A 14,911-nucleotide genomic window follows, 5' to 3' on the forward strand; every position below is an offset into this window, starting at 1 on the left:
TACATACTTATGTGTATGTATGGATATATACATATTGTTTTATTTATATGATATTTCTTTTTATTGGACCCCGTTGAACCATTCTTTTTTTCCCCCCTGTATTACATTTTATTGAAGTTTTGAGCCATGTGTCATATTTTGGTTAGGTTTCTTTACTTGTTGGCAAAATAAGACTTTTTGGAACTGTATCCTCAGTTTTTGCATTGTTTCCTTTATATATGATTGCAGTTTTAGACTATTCTATTTCATCCCCCCATATTTTAGTTTTTGCATATTTACATTCATTGCCTTGTATTCACTAACTCTCTTAAATTTCTATCTTTCAAATTTTTCTTCAAACTTAATATGTATTTATTATGTTGAGTTTGAATCATTTTTAATCATTCTCTTTCACATCACTGTCACAGTGTTCAATTGTCAATCAGTTAGATATGTGATAGCTGTTTCTGTGAGTAGATTTCTAGATAATAAGGTTGTACTAATAGTAATGTAACTGCCTTGTACAGTGCCTGAACAATAATTGTGAACATTAAGCTTTTCAGTTATGCCTTCACCAGTCAAGTCAGGTGTTCTAAGGGGCAGTATTTTCATGATGGCCTGAGTCTGCTCACCTTTTTTTCTTTTTTGTTAAACCTAGACTTACCACCACCCCAAGTTAGAGATTGTGGCTAATTTAAAGAAAATCAAAAGCACAAAATGGCTTGAGTCACAAATATTTTATCTTTGTTCTCTAGCCACCCTAATGGTCTGTAAAAGATAATAGTGTAGTGCTAGCTTTGGTTCGCTTTACTTTTTTCTCCCCAAAATATCTTGTTAGCTAAATATTTCTATTTTCTTTGCTTCTTTCTATATTATTTACAGCTACTTACAATTCAGAGTTCTCTTCAGTGAATATTTTAGAGAAATGTAGTAAAATGCATTTGCTGTAACCCCAAAAAAATTCTTGGTTCTGATTTATAGTCCCCAACAATAGTTTTTTGTTGATCTGTTTGTGATGAATACACCAAATGCAGTGAATATTTTCTCCTTTGAGTGTGTGTGTATAGGTGCTAATTTATGTCATTTTATGTAACTTCAATGATATTGAGAAACTATAGTTAGAATAATACTTACAGCTTGTCAATTTACTTTCTACTCTCAATCACAAAGCTTCTTCAGAAGGACAGGGAGTCCCTGAGTGTCTATCAGTTTTATTCCCAAGCTCTAGTATTTGTAGGGGACACTGATGCTGTGTGCTTAATTTTGACCAAGAAGAAAGAAAAATGGAAGCCCTGAGGAAACTTAAGAGAGGGTGACTACATTGTCTTTGAGTCTGTGGTAGCCGAGAAGGGCCATGACAAACATAATCAGAGGTGTGCCCTAGATTTGAGGAAAGCAGTTTCATACATTTCAGAGAAATGATCAATGTATTCTCATGGACCGAGACTCCGACAAGGATTTCTTAGGTCTTAGAAGGATGGTAGTACTCCACAAGCAAAATTCTCGCAGCAAAACAGCATATGATCTTGGTGAGCACGAAAAGGAGAATGTATGAGATTAATGTGGCTGCACAGGGAACTTTCTGTTGAGCTCAGATTTCAATAGGGCATTCTTTGTAAAATCTGCAAGCAGTAGTAAGTATCCAAAGAAGATGAAATCAAAGAATGTCACAGACGAAAGAACAGAGTCAGGAAGGCTGAAACCTGGAATAACCTGATTCTTACTGACATTGCTAAGGATTACAAAAGTGGAAGGAAGAATGTTTAAACTACTAAATTCTTAATAAAATTCCCTGTCTTGTGTCAAGGAAATCGAAACTCAGAGATGTAAAGTGACTCATTCAAAGTCACACAGATGGCAAAGCCAGGATTTGAACTCAAATCTTGCTACTCCAAGTTTATTGCTGTTTCCATTGTACCACTCTGATTTGAGGAATATTGTAGTTTTCAAATTTCTGAATTTCAGCAAGAATTTTAACAAAATTTCTAATAATATTCTTGTGGACAATATGTAGAAATTTGGACTGGATGAGAATATAATAGTTCCATGCATTTGGAACTGATATCCAAACAATATTCTTTAAGAGTTCAATATTAACCCCTTCATTCCTGACCTCAAAGTTTCCATCTAAGTTCTAAGATACTGTGATTTCAAGAAAACATGGAAGTGTAGGGGAAAACTCTGTCACTGTCTCTTTCTCCTGTTGGCAGAAGAAACAGATGACATGCTTATTTCATTTGTAGATACTGTAAAATTGAGAGGAATAGTTCATGAATAAATGACAAGCTGAAATGATGAGAAAAATTTAACAAAATTAAATTTAGCAGGTTTAAAATCTAAATTGTTCTATTTATGTTTTAAAAAATCAATTACACAAGTATTGAGTCCAGTCAAATAGGAAGCTGGGATAGGGAATGGTGAGGAATTGGAGTTTAGGTTATATACTTTAATAACCCTTCATGTGATGAAAAGATCTGTTGATAGCAAACCTTAATATAAATCATCATTATAATTATTGAACCTTTCCACACATTCTGTGATCCAGCTACATGGGCGTCTTTGCTCTTCCTCACACCTAACACTCTATCTTCTTACCAGTGCATTTGTATTGTCTGTCTCCTATGCCAGAATGATCTCTTCCCTCACTTTCAATTCCTAGCCTCCCTTGCTTCCTTCAAGACTCAGCTTAAATCCCTGCCAGCAGTTCTTTCCTATTTCTTCCCCTCTCTCATCCCTGTTGCCTTCACTTTGTTTATATCTGGTATGTATGTAGTTATTCCTATCTTGTCTCTCCCATAAGAATATGAGTTTGTTGAGGTCAGAAACAGTGCTTTTTGCCTTTCTTTGTATACCCAGTACTTAGCACAGTGACTGGTACCTACTGTGTGCTTAATAAATAAAAATGAGTGACTGGCTATCTAGAAATGGTATTTATGGTAATGCTCATATTAAAGAAATTCTTCTACAACAAAAAATCAGAGATGCCTCATTAATTTTGTTATAATAGATTTTATTTTGTATTCTTATTAATAGACTCATTCCTTACTCAATAATCATTTTCCTTTAAAAATTACTTTTGTTTTTTGCTTTTGTTTTTTTCTTTGTTGTATAAATAATAAGGCTAAAAGGACCTTAGATATTCTTAGTTGGAACTCTTACATTTTATAGATGAGGAAACTGAGATCCAGAAAAAATTGTGACTGAAACAAAGAATTCTAATGTAGTGATTCTCTTAGTATACTACTATCTTTTTAGATAAATTCCAGTCTATTAACTTTAGTTTTTCTGCATCTTCTGCTGTTGTAAAAATAGCATCATCAAAAATGTCCCCTTCTTGCTATCTTCTTGCATTATTTAAAACTTATTTAAATTTAGATAATGCTCTTTCTGTGTAAGCACTATTGGGCTTTGAAACAGTTAGTGCTGTTAGAATTTTAAGATGATGAAAATTCAGTGTTTAGTCTGGCCTTAATAATGCCAGCTGGTATTTAATGATAAGGAATACTCTTTTCATCCTGTCATCCATTTACTCATTTTCACTCAGTAGTCATATTTTAAACTAAAGATTCTTTTTTGAAGATCATTTGCTTTGATTCTTTTCCCAGATCTCTTAAGTTTTCATTTGACTTTCTCCTTCAGTCTTATTGTTCTATATCCCCATAGAAAATGTAATAAGTAAAAACTTCTCTAGCATTCTTCAAGAAACTCTCAACTCTGACTATGATGAGGCAGTGAAAGAAAATCAGTCTTTTGGTCTGTTTTGCAGGTTCTTACCCATAGAGTAACTAGTGGTAAATCTGTTTCTGAGAGCCTTCTTGAAGTTTGATACTCATCTTCTCTCTGACTGCTTATCTATCTTTCTGTCCATTGTTCAGAGTTAAAATTACTGATTGTAATCTCTGTGTGTGGTGGGCGAAGGCCTTGAAAAACCATTGGTGAAGATTCCCTTGCACTGAGTGAACATCTTTGCTAATATAATATAGTAAGAAAGTTTCCATCTCCTCCTGGTCAGAAATGAAGGTCTTATGCATTTCCTGCTCGTCCTGCTTGTTCTAGTTCAGTCGTTTTTCAGGCATATCCAACTCTCTGTGACCCTACTTGGGATTTTCTTGGCAGAGAAGCTGGAGTAGTTTGCCATTTCCTTCTCCAGCTCATTTTATAGATGAGGAAACTGAGGCAAACAGGGATAAGTGACTTGCTCAGGATCACACAACTAGTAAAGTGTCTGAAGTCACATTTGACCTGGGGAAGCTGAGTCGTTCTGACTTTAGGCCTGACACCCTATCCACTGTGCTAGCTAGCTGTCCTACTAGTTCTACTAGCCAGTTTTGTTTTAAATAGCAGCCTTATCCATCTTAGCAAGTTAGGATCTGAATACTTCGTGTAGCCCAACTCCTTTTGTTCTCTTACTTGTCATGTTTCAACTTGTTCAATTAACAAAAACAATTTATGCTTTACTGTACTTAGAACTTTCCTGATTGTCAGAAATTGAGGGAATATATGTCCTCTTAATGAGACTGATAGGTAACTTGCATGTTCCATTTAGCATACTTGTTGAAATTCTTGTTCCTTTGTGTCATCTTTCTTTAATCCCCTCTAGTCACATGAATTTCTCTGAGCTATCATGTCTTAGATCTGTTTCTGTGTTATCAGTGACTTTTTAAGATCTGTATTCTTTCTTAATTTCCAAACCCAATATTAAACTGTAAACCAACCTTTTAAATCTATGACCACGTATTTTGGTTTTGTACCACATTCCTCCCTTTACTATTGTGTTGTACATATTTATTTGTTGAACTAGGAGAATTAACTTCAATTTTAGCTTGAGTCTTTTGCCATAGCCCAAACCCTATAGACATAACTGTCTATGTTATTAAGTGTTGTAAAGTCAAATTTAAGAATCACTATCTTAGAAAACTACGTGGGAGCCTTTCATTTCAGTTATTTTCTGAACCTACAGCATCTTTTTTATTCCTTCTCCCTTCTTGCCTCTCTTTTGCTGAATTTCATCTTGACCTTAGTGTTTTGGGTTTTGGGTTAGTTAACTAACTGGACTAGACATTTTAGCCTATAGACTTTAGAAAGGATAATATTGCTGTTGGATGAATGAAAAGAAAGAAGAGGATCAAAAGGAGAAAGAAAAACTTGTGTTTTTTCTTTTTTGCAGCGTTCTCGTCCTCTGTCTGCTAGTGATGCTGAAATGAAAAACCTTGTGGGTTCAGCAAGGGAGAAGGTGCAAGGGAAATTAGGTGGTTCCGTGCTTGGTTTGTCCATGGAAGAGGTAAAAATAATTCTATTTCTGGCTCTGATGATTGCAGATAAAAGTGAGGTAGGAATGAGTGTGTCATTCTGCTAAAGCAATTTGGTTATTTTTGGCAAATAGAATTTTCACTGAAAGGGGGGAAGGAATCATCCTGGGGGAAGATAATGAAGGAGTTTGGAGAAACCAGGCAGATAATCTTCATGACCTTTTTAAAGTAGCAAAAGAAAGAGCAAAAAGAGATAAAAGCTTTAGAAATTTTTAAAAAATGCCATCTGAAAGACAGTAAACCATAGAAAATCTCGGAAACAAAAGAGGAAATCATTTTCAGGGAAACAAGAAAAAAATGACTAAAGAAATGCCTGCTGATGTTGCACCAGAAATAATGTAAGAAAAGTCTCTGTAGGTAGATAATAGATACCCTCAGGGAATTCAGAGAATTGAACCCAGAAAAAACTATTGGAAGACTTAAAGGAATATATAAATGTAGCTAAGAAGTCTTGAGTGGAATTAAAGGAATATGTGAACTCATGAAGAAATCCTAGAAGGAAATATGAGGGAAAAAAATCTTTAAAAATTGGAATGTAATATAGAAGACATCAAGATGTTACTAGAAGAGCAAAACACCAAGTAAATATATTGTAGCAAATAACAAAGAATAACAAAATGTAAATGAGAGATAAAGCTTAGAAAAAAATTAAAATCATTGAGTGATGCAGAAAAAAATCACTATTCTGTAAAGCAGATTTAAGAGGTTAAACAGTCATAATAGCCTCTGAACACATCAAATAAGAAATTAATCATTTTTACTTCAGGAAATTATAATAAAAATTTTCCAGGACTAGTGAGAACACACAACACTGTATACAGAAAGAATACCTAGATCTCACTTCACCCTGATGCCTCCATCAGGAATTAATAGTTCTTGAGAACAAATTCTAGAACTTCCTCTAGAAGGAGGAAAGGAATAAGAAAGGTGATGGTATGAAAACAATAGTTCTTAGAAAGGGAAATTACAAATTAATAGCAATGAAATAGAAGATTGGATGAGAGGAGGAGGGTAGTGAGGACAAGATACCTAGCATCAAACAATCAAAACACAAAAGAGAATAATAGTAAACTTAAGGCATTTGGGGTTAAATAAGTTAGCGCTAGGTAGGAAGAGCTGGAGAAAGGAGAGCAGATTCATATTTAGTATAAACAAAAGAAATAGAGACGACTGACTTGAGTAGAACAGGTATGCTAGACAACTCTAAAATTATCAATTGCAAATAATATGTCAAATTACATTGGTCAAGGAAGTTCCCTACAGTATTATGAGTCCAGTTCCTATCCTGTCTCTATCTGTATCCCTACACACCCACCCAACACATACTTAAAGCCTAAAACTGCACTGAGACTTTAGAGACATCAGGTGTGCATGTTTATATACATATATACATATACACATGTGTTTGTATATGCATCCACACATATACACATCTAAGCTCTTTGCACATTGCTGGAACATAGTAGGCTCTTGATAAATCTTTAGTGATTGATATACATAATTAGTGGAAGAAAACAGAAGCAACAATTATAATCTTAAATGTGAATGCATTGTATTTCCTAATAAAAATTAGAAAGAAATGGATAAAAACAAACCCCAACAATTTGCTACACATAAAAAACACATTTTAAAACTTTTGGACACACACAAAGTAAAAATAAGGGGGATAAAAATAAAATTAGAAATTTTAAAAAAGCAAAAAGACTTAAGAAATAAGTACACTGCAAAAATAATTTTAAAAGTAATTTTTTAAAAAAGGCAATAGTGGATTATGTTGGATAAAAAAGTAGGAATTGGTGATCCCAGAGGATAACAATGGTTATAAAATTTTAGGGAAACTTAAGAGATGAACATGCATAAAATACAGAAAATGATATTAGGTTTTGTTATAGAAATACTCTTAATACTTGGTGCACCTGTGATTTTGTTCGTATTGGTACTTCCTTACAGATGCAGATCGCATTAGTAAGATGCAGCAGGTGGGATTTCATAGTCGCTATGGTCCAACTAATCATTACTGTGGGATCAAACTGGTTTTGAGACTTTCCAAGTTTAGTTAGGCTGGACTAAAGGCAGATATGGAGCCTGTGCCTAGGTCCATGCTCAAAACCTTTCCAGCTGCTGGTATAACCTTTGAGAACCCAGGATCAAGACTATACTATGATTGAGTAGAATTTATGGAGTTATAGAAATAGACTGTAGTAAGATAATAATCTTTCCACTTTCTAACAACTACATGAATAACAAACATAGGCCCCCCCCCGAAAATAAAGATAAACTGAATGTCAGAGCATTAAATGCAAATCCACTGAATTCTCCTTGAAAAAGACCAACAACTCAGAATCCAACAATATACAGAGACACATTTGATGCAAAAAGATTTATGTAGGTTATAATAGACTGCTCTAAAATATATAATGGAGTAGACAATCTGAGGAAAACAATGGCTGCAGTGCTCATGTCATTTTGTGCAGTTTAAATTAAAAGTATCTGTCAATTAACATGTATCAGTGCCTAATATATGCCAGGCACTTGCAGGTATTGGCAATGAGAAAAATTAAAGTCTCTTCTCTCAAGGTGAGAAGAGAACAAGCATATACGAAGTACTTACTATGTGCTAGACACTGTGTGAAGCTCTTTACAAATATTATGTCATTTAATGTTCACAATAGTCCTTTAAGGTAGATGCTGTTATGATCCCATTTTACACTTGAGAAATATGAGGCAAAAAGGTTAAATGACTTACCCAGGGTTTCACAGCTTATACCTGGGGCTGGATTTGAACTCAGGTTTTCCTGACTCTATCCATCAAACCATCTAGCTGTCCTACTAAATCCTACTAAAGGAGACATATACATAGAGAAATTTAAACAGATATATGTAAAATAAATTTACATACACACTCTAGTAGTAAAGCTGGTAGTGAGAGAAGGCACTAGCTATATTACAAAAGGCATTGCACAGAAGATGGTGCTTAAGGTACATCTTGAAGAGCATATCCCAGGCATGGGAAGTAGTGAGTACAAAAGTCAGAGACCTTAGCTGCAGTGTTGTATGGAGGGAATAAGTAGTTTAGACTGTCTAGACTACAACGTGTGGAAACAAGAGATGTTAGATATAGATTTACATGCATGTGTGTGTACAGACACATGCATACACATTTCTACATGTAAGCACATTTATATTTTATTCTAGAGGTATTAGGGAGTCACTAGAATTTTTTTCAGCAGAAGAATGACACGGAAAGTTATATATTAAGGAATATCATTTTAATAGTTATGTGGAAGATAGATTGAACTGGGAAGAGACTTGAGGCAGGAAGGCAATTTAGAAAGCAAGTGCGGTCATCCAGATTATAAGTCATGAGGATCTGAATAAAGCCTCCAAATATGGAGAGTTTACTGGAAAAAAAGCAAGGAAATACAATGTTTTCAGAAATATTTGCAAAAATTGATCATGTATTCAAACACAAAGAAATCCTGCTTTCATTTTCAAAAGCTATATTTACAAGTGAATTTTTCAAAGAATAAAGCATATTATATATTATATACACTATTTCTAAATATAGATAATAGTTTTTAATCAAGTAAATATGGTTGTGACTCAAAAAGCTGTTAAAGACAGAGCTGGAAAAAAATTTTGACCAATCAAACGAGTACAAACAAAATAAATGTATTTTGCATAAAGATACAAACAAAATGGAATAGTAACAAAAAGAGTAAATCAGATTTATAGCTATTTCAACTTTTTATTATACTAGTAGTTATCTAGTAATTATGGTACAGTAATGCAAAGATACTTCAATATTAGAATGACAGTTGTTATAAATAATAAAGTCATATGACTATATTAATAAAAATATAGGAGAAGCTTCTGAGAAAATGTGGCCATTCATGATACAAGCATTTTTAAAATATACAGAAAGATTTTTCCTTAATATGATGAAAGGCATCTACTTAAAACCAAGAGTTATTCTGTGCAGTGAAGAGGTACTTACTTCTGGAAAATTGGTGTGAAACAGGACTGTTTATATGTCTGCTATTTCTAATAGAGTTGCGTAGGAATGAAGCATAAAAAATAAGTTAGAAAAATTAAATATTGCTAATCAGATGGTTAAAATGTCTTATTTTCAAGTGACAATTTTGTTTACCTAGAAAATCCAAGGGATTTAACAACAAAAAGTTAACTGATAATAATTGAGTTTAACAAGTTAGTAGGAAACAGGATAAAGTACACAAAAGCAATTTGCATTCTAATGTACTATTAATAAAGAATTGATTAAAAATAAAATTTACAATGATGACAATAAAATAAAATTATGAATGTTTAACTACCAGAATGTTTAACCATCCGGGCACACAGGAAGCTTTTATAACAATAATCTCCAAACTATTTTGACAGACATAAAGCAAGAATTGAACAATTTGGGTGCTATCCATTGCTAGCATGACCTCGAGTAGATGACCTAGAATGTCTGTATTTCCCAAGTCAGTTTACAGAGTCGTTATAGAACCAGTGTATTATTTTATTGATGTGGATAAAACAGTTACAAATTTACATGGAAAAAATTAATGAAAAAGATCTACAAGGGCAACTTTGAAAGAAAAGTTGATGGAGAAATTCTATTGCCAGATTTCAGAACGTATTTTAAAGCAATATTCCCTAAAACCATTTGGTACTGGATTAAAAGGAAAAAAAACCAGTAGATCAGAATAGATAGTTCAAAAGTAGAACAAAAAAACCTACAAAAGATTGGTGTCTGGTACAAGTGCAATTATCCTAAACATTGGAAAAAGGAATTCAGTAAAAACTGTTGGGAAAATTGGAAAGCAATATACTGAAAACCAAGCCTGGATCTGTATACCTCATATCATATATTGCTACGAATTCTGATTTGATCAATGAGATTAGCAAGAACAAGTTTTAAAAGAAGAATGAGGAAGTGTATATTTAATCTCAGCTATGGTGAGAAGACCAGTTATTGCAGAAATGAAAGAAATTGGGTTGAAAGTAGATGGATTTAATTATATAAAAACTTTTAACAGGACAACAAAATAATGACAAAAGAAAAGAACCTAATGAAATTTTTGTGGTAAATATAGTATGTGGTAAAAAGTCTGGCATAGAGCTTACAAGGACATGAGACAGTTTTTTAAAAAGAAACATTTACTCTGCTATGTGTAAATGGTTATAGGAATTGAAAATTTGTCAGAGAGGAAACACAATTATGAGTAACTATTGAATTTCAGTTTGGAAAATGTGCAACCTTCCAGTGATGGAAGTACAATTTAAAACAACTTTAAAATATAATCTCATAATCATCAGATTGGCAAAAGTAATGAAAAGTTATAAAATATGTTGTTGCAGGGGGTGTGGAGAAACAAGTTCTCCATTACTTTGGTGGTGGAATCATGAACTTGTGTCTTCTTTTTGGAGAGCAATTTGATAATACAGATTAAGTGGTGTAAAATTTATTACGGCCTTTAGTTCAAGGATTCCATTACTCAGAATATCTCCTTTTAGTATGTTTGAAAAAAGCTTCCTATAAAACACATTCATATGTTCATTATCATTCATATCAAAAAACTAGAAATAGCCATATTTTCAATAACTGGGAAATTGCTGAACACACTTTGTTGTATCAGTGCCATGGAATACTGTTATTTTTTTTTTGCAAATGACAGATGGAATATAAATAAATTTGGGAAGAATAAATAATGCAAAGTGAAAACAAGTAAACCAAATTAGCAGCCACAAGTTCATTACTATGATTATACAAAAAACGTCATATTTGTATAGATATAAATGGATAAGCAAGATGAGAAGGGGAGATAGAGTAGAAAAGTTGTTATTAATTTAAATGTTTTATTCTAAAGAGTTTACTTGGTTTGGTCTTGGTGTTGTTATTGTGACATACAGCACTAGGCCTGGAATCAAGACCACCCGAGTTCAAACCCAGCCTCACATATTTACTAGCCATGTGATCCTGGACAGGTCATTTAATGCCTTGTCTGCCTCAGTTTTCTTCGCTGCAGAATGGGACCTATTTCACGTGGTTGTCTTGAGGATCAAATGCGATAATATTTGTAGAACAGAACCTGGCACAGAGTAAGCGCTTAATAGATGTTTATTTCTCTATAATTTTGAAAAAGAAAATGAAGGGGGAGAAAATTTTTCTTCCAAAATGAATCTTTAACTAGTATTCATCCCTTTTTCCTGTGTTTGTGGGCTCTCACTTTAGGTCTTGCTACCATTTGTAGTATATATTCTAATGTTCATTGTCAGTAAGTGGTTTGATGTGACTCTTCTTTTTTTCCTTAATCTAGATCAAGGTTTTACGGCGAGTGAAGGAAGAAAATGATCGTCGAGGGGGATTTATTCGTATATTTCCTACATCAGAAACGTGGGATGTTTATGGGTGAGGTGACAACCTTAGGGCTAGGAAATAAGCACAGTCAGTTGACTTAATTCCTAGTTAGAATTCTGAGTACCTCTGCTCCTTATTGCAGAGCCAGCACAGTATCTGAAAGGACAGAGCATTGGACTGGGAGTCAGGAGACCTGCGTTTGAATCCCTCCTCAGACATTTGTTAGCTTGTGTCATTTCAGGGAAGTCAATATCACAGAGGTTTACAGACACATTTGTAAAATGCAGGCAATAATGTTTGTATTACTTATCTTACAGGGTTGATATGAAAAAGAGTCTGTAGACTTTAAAGTAAGATGTAAAAATTGAGTTATTATTATTCTTGCTTGTGTAGCCTGGGACAAGTCATTTATCTCCTATGAGCTACTTCCTTAATCTATAAAATGAAGATATTAGATTAGATTAATTTGAAGGTCCCTTCCACCTCTAAGTTCTATCATGCCACGATTCTGTGAGCTTGAAAAATTCAAGACTGAAAAGGTTCTGAATGAAAGATGCCCATTTTATTAACTAAGGAAACTCTTCTTCCATCTTACACAGTATGCTTTTCATTAATATACATTCCAGAATACCTCAGAATTAAGGAGAGAGGCAGTGCTTGGTTATTGTGAATTAGGACTTTTAGTATATCTTTCAGAATTTTTTTTTTATTTTTGACATTTTGAGAGATGTGGCTTAGTATGTTTTCCCCAGAATACATTTTTTATTATTTCAGTCATTCAGTTAATAGCTGTTGTCTACTATGTGTCTTGTAACTGTGGGGTACAAAGTAATTTGATTAAAAAAATTCACATTTAAAAAAAACAGCATCCTTTATTGACATATAGAAATATGCCAAGCAACTATGTTAGGCATTCAAGGAGATACAAAGATTAGATAATTATAGTGCAATGGGAAGATAAGTGTAACACATACCCAATATTTTTAATATCCCCTCAAACCCCTCTGGCCTCTTTATAAGCCAGCTTTGGTCTTACCTTGCCAAAATTCAGGCCTCCACAGCACTCCCTAGCCATATGTATATGATATAGTCTCCACTTAGCTCATTATTTGTGCTTCCTCCCCAGGTGAAAAGTAAGCTCTGTCCCTGGAGTTACCGTGGCCTTTGATAGGACAGCTTTAGTCTTATCTTATCCAGATCCAAGCTTCCACATGTTTTACTCCTAAATCACTATCAGGATTTATTAAGCACCACAAGGAAGGAGGAGAATAAAGAATGAAAATTAGAGGCCAGGGGGAAGGGAGGATTGGGGGGAGAATGATGGAAGGGACAGGCTCTGAGAAGAACAGAGAGAAAGGGACCAAAGGTGCCAGTTGGAGTTTGGCCTTCCTGCTTTCATTCAGAAACTGGAGTGAAGGAAGAGAAAGAATTAGGGAGAAAGAGAAGCTCACAATTAATGGCCTTTATATAGAATAAAGCATTCTTATGCCTGGAGTAAAGGGGGAGACAGTAATGTAGGTGACTTGAGGAAATAGCCCCCATGGGTAGTTCAATAGAAAGTAAATCAGAGAAAGGTAAGAGTATTACCGTATAACACTGAGGACCCAGTGAAGACTAGAGAACATAAATTTGTAGTAGACCTATTCAGCATGATTGTATGACTTCTCACAGTGATGTTCAGCAGGAGATAGGGTCAGAGAAGTAATTGAAGATCATGTGGATAGCTAAGAGTTGGGGCTTGGCAAGACCTGAGTGCTAATAGGATAAGATGGGGATAAGGCATTATGGAGTGTAGGACAACGTAAAGTTGAATTGTTTACCTACCAAATCAAGGTTATGAAGAAAAAGCGAGGTTAGTAGAGGGGGTGTGGACGGAGAGAGAAGGTAATGATGAAGTGACAAGTCCTTATTAGAAGAAATATGGAAAACAGATTGAGGAGGGGAGAGGCAGAAAGAGATGAAAGGATGTTCCGAAGGAGGGATTTCAGAGTTCTGGATCATACAAGTCAGTTGATGAGTTCAAGGGTATGACCATCTGTCTTTGTATGACTGAGGTGGAATGAAGTTGAGGAGACTGATGTTCTGGAAGTCCAGGGTGATTGAGGTAAAGGCAGCATTTCTATTGAAGACTCCAAGTACAGAAAACAGGGATTGAGTTGAAGAGGAAAACTATATATGTGGGGGAGAGGGAGTTCAAAAAAGTTAAGTGCTGTAGAGTGGTTAGAGATTTGGAAGATCTGGCAATTAAAAAGTCATTGGCCATCTTAAAGTGAGCAGTTTTAGTAGAATGGTGGGCCTGGAAGACAGATTTCCAGGGACTAGAGGGTGAATTAACAGTGTGGAAGTAGAGTCTATGAGTATAGACTCCTCTCTTAAGGAGCTTAGCAGTCAAAGGCAGGAGAGAAATAGGAAAAGCAGCTTTAGGGGATAGTAAAGTCAAAAGAAGGCTGGAATTTTCTCCCAACTGAAGAATATTTGCTTAGGGACATATTTGTTCGAGGAGGAAGGAAACAGTTGTTAAGGGGAGATCAATGATGAGAAAAAAAGTAAATGATAGATCAGGGTTTAGAAGCAAACTAGAAGGGATAGGATTATGGGTACAAGTGAAGAAATAAGCCTTGACAAGGAGTCCTATAAGATTAGAGTAAAGCAAACAATGGAAAAGCTTTGAGGCAGTAGTAAGAAAGATTAAGGAATGGCTTTAGTCTCAGTAAAGTAGGAGTTGGGGTTATCTAAGTAGAGGAAAGGGAAGATTACAACTGGAGACTTGAGGAAGCAAGAAAATGTTTAGAACAGCCTCTGTGCAGAGTTTGATAGGGAGTCTGTTAAGAGATGGGGAAAAAAAAAGAACAGTGGTTGGAGCCTGTCTGAAATTAGGTAATGCAAAAGTAGTGGATCTGTTTAGCATAATTTTTAACTTCTTCCTCCAGAGTTCAATGAATCCAGAGTAGATGCATTTGGAAAAGGTGGATATGAGGGTGATACAGGGACAGGAATTAGCAGGGTTTTGAATAATAGAAGCAAAAGAAAATAAAGCATTCAAAGATGGTGCCTTAATCATAAGATCAGGATTATAAAGTGGGGAAAGTGAAACCTGAACATGGATTATGATGGACTGGGAGAACAGGGATGGATTGAAGAATTAGATGTTGCAGTTAATACAATTCAATAGACAAAAACAAAACAAGCTTAGGAGGAGTGAGGCATCATGAGAGAGGCAGAAGAATAGGAAAATTAAATTTCCTTCTCTGATCAT

At 34.6% G+C, this 14,911-nt stretch overlaps 1 protein-coding gene across 19 annotated transcripts in view; it reads left to right on the forward strand.

Annotated features, from left to right (window-relative positions):
- Window positions 1–14,911, forward strand: part of TTLL5 (tubulin tyrosine ligase like 5) — a 387,986-nt gene that overhangs the window by 115,259 nt on the left and 257,816 nt on the right. For all 19 annotated transcript variants that reach the window (XR_011970265.1, XM_072623519.1, XM_072623508.1 and 16 more), the window contains 2 exons: window positions 5,147–5,260; window positions 11,615–11,706. Coding sequence is in view for 18 of the 19 variants with exons in the window: in XM_072623519.1 (XP_072479620.1) it covers window positions 5,147–5,260; window positions 11,615–11,706 (206 nt within the window). In the remaining variant the exon portion in view is untranslated. The remainder of the gene's footprint in view (window positions 1–5,146; window positions 5,261–11,614; window positions 11,707–14,911) is intronic.

Source organism: Notamacropus eugenii, chromosome 7 (genome assembly GCF_028372415.1).
Source record: "Notamacropus eugenii isolate mMacEug1 chromosome 7, mMacEug1.pri_v2, whole genome shotgun sequence".
Taxonomy (NCBI): domain Eukaryota; kingdom Metazoa; phylum Chordata; class Mammalia; order Diprotodontia; family Macropodidae; genus Notamacropus; species Notamacropus eugenii.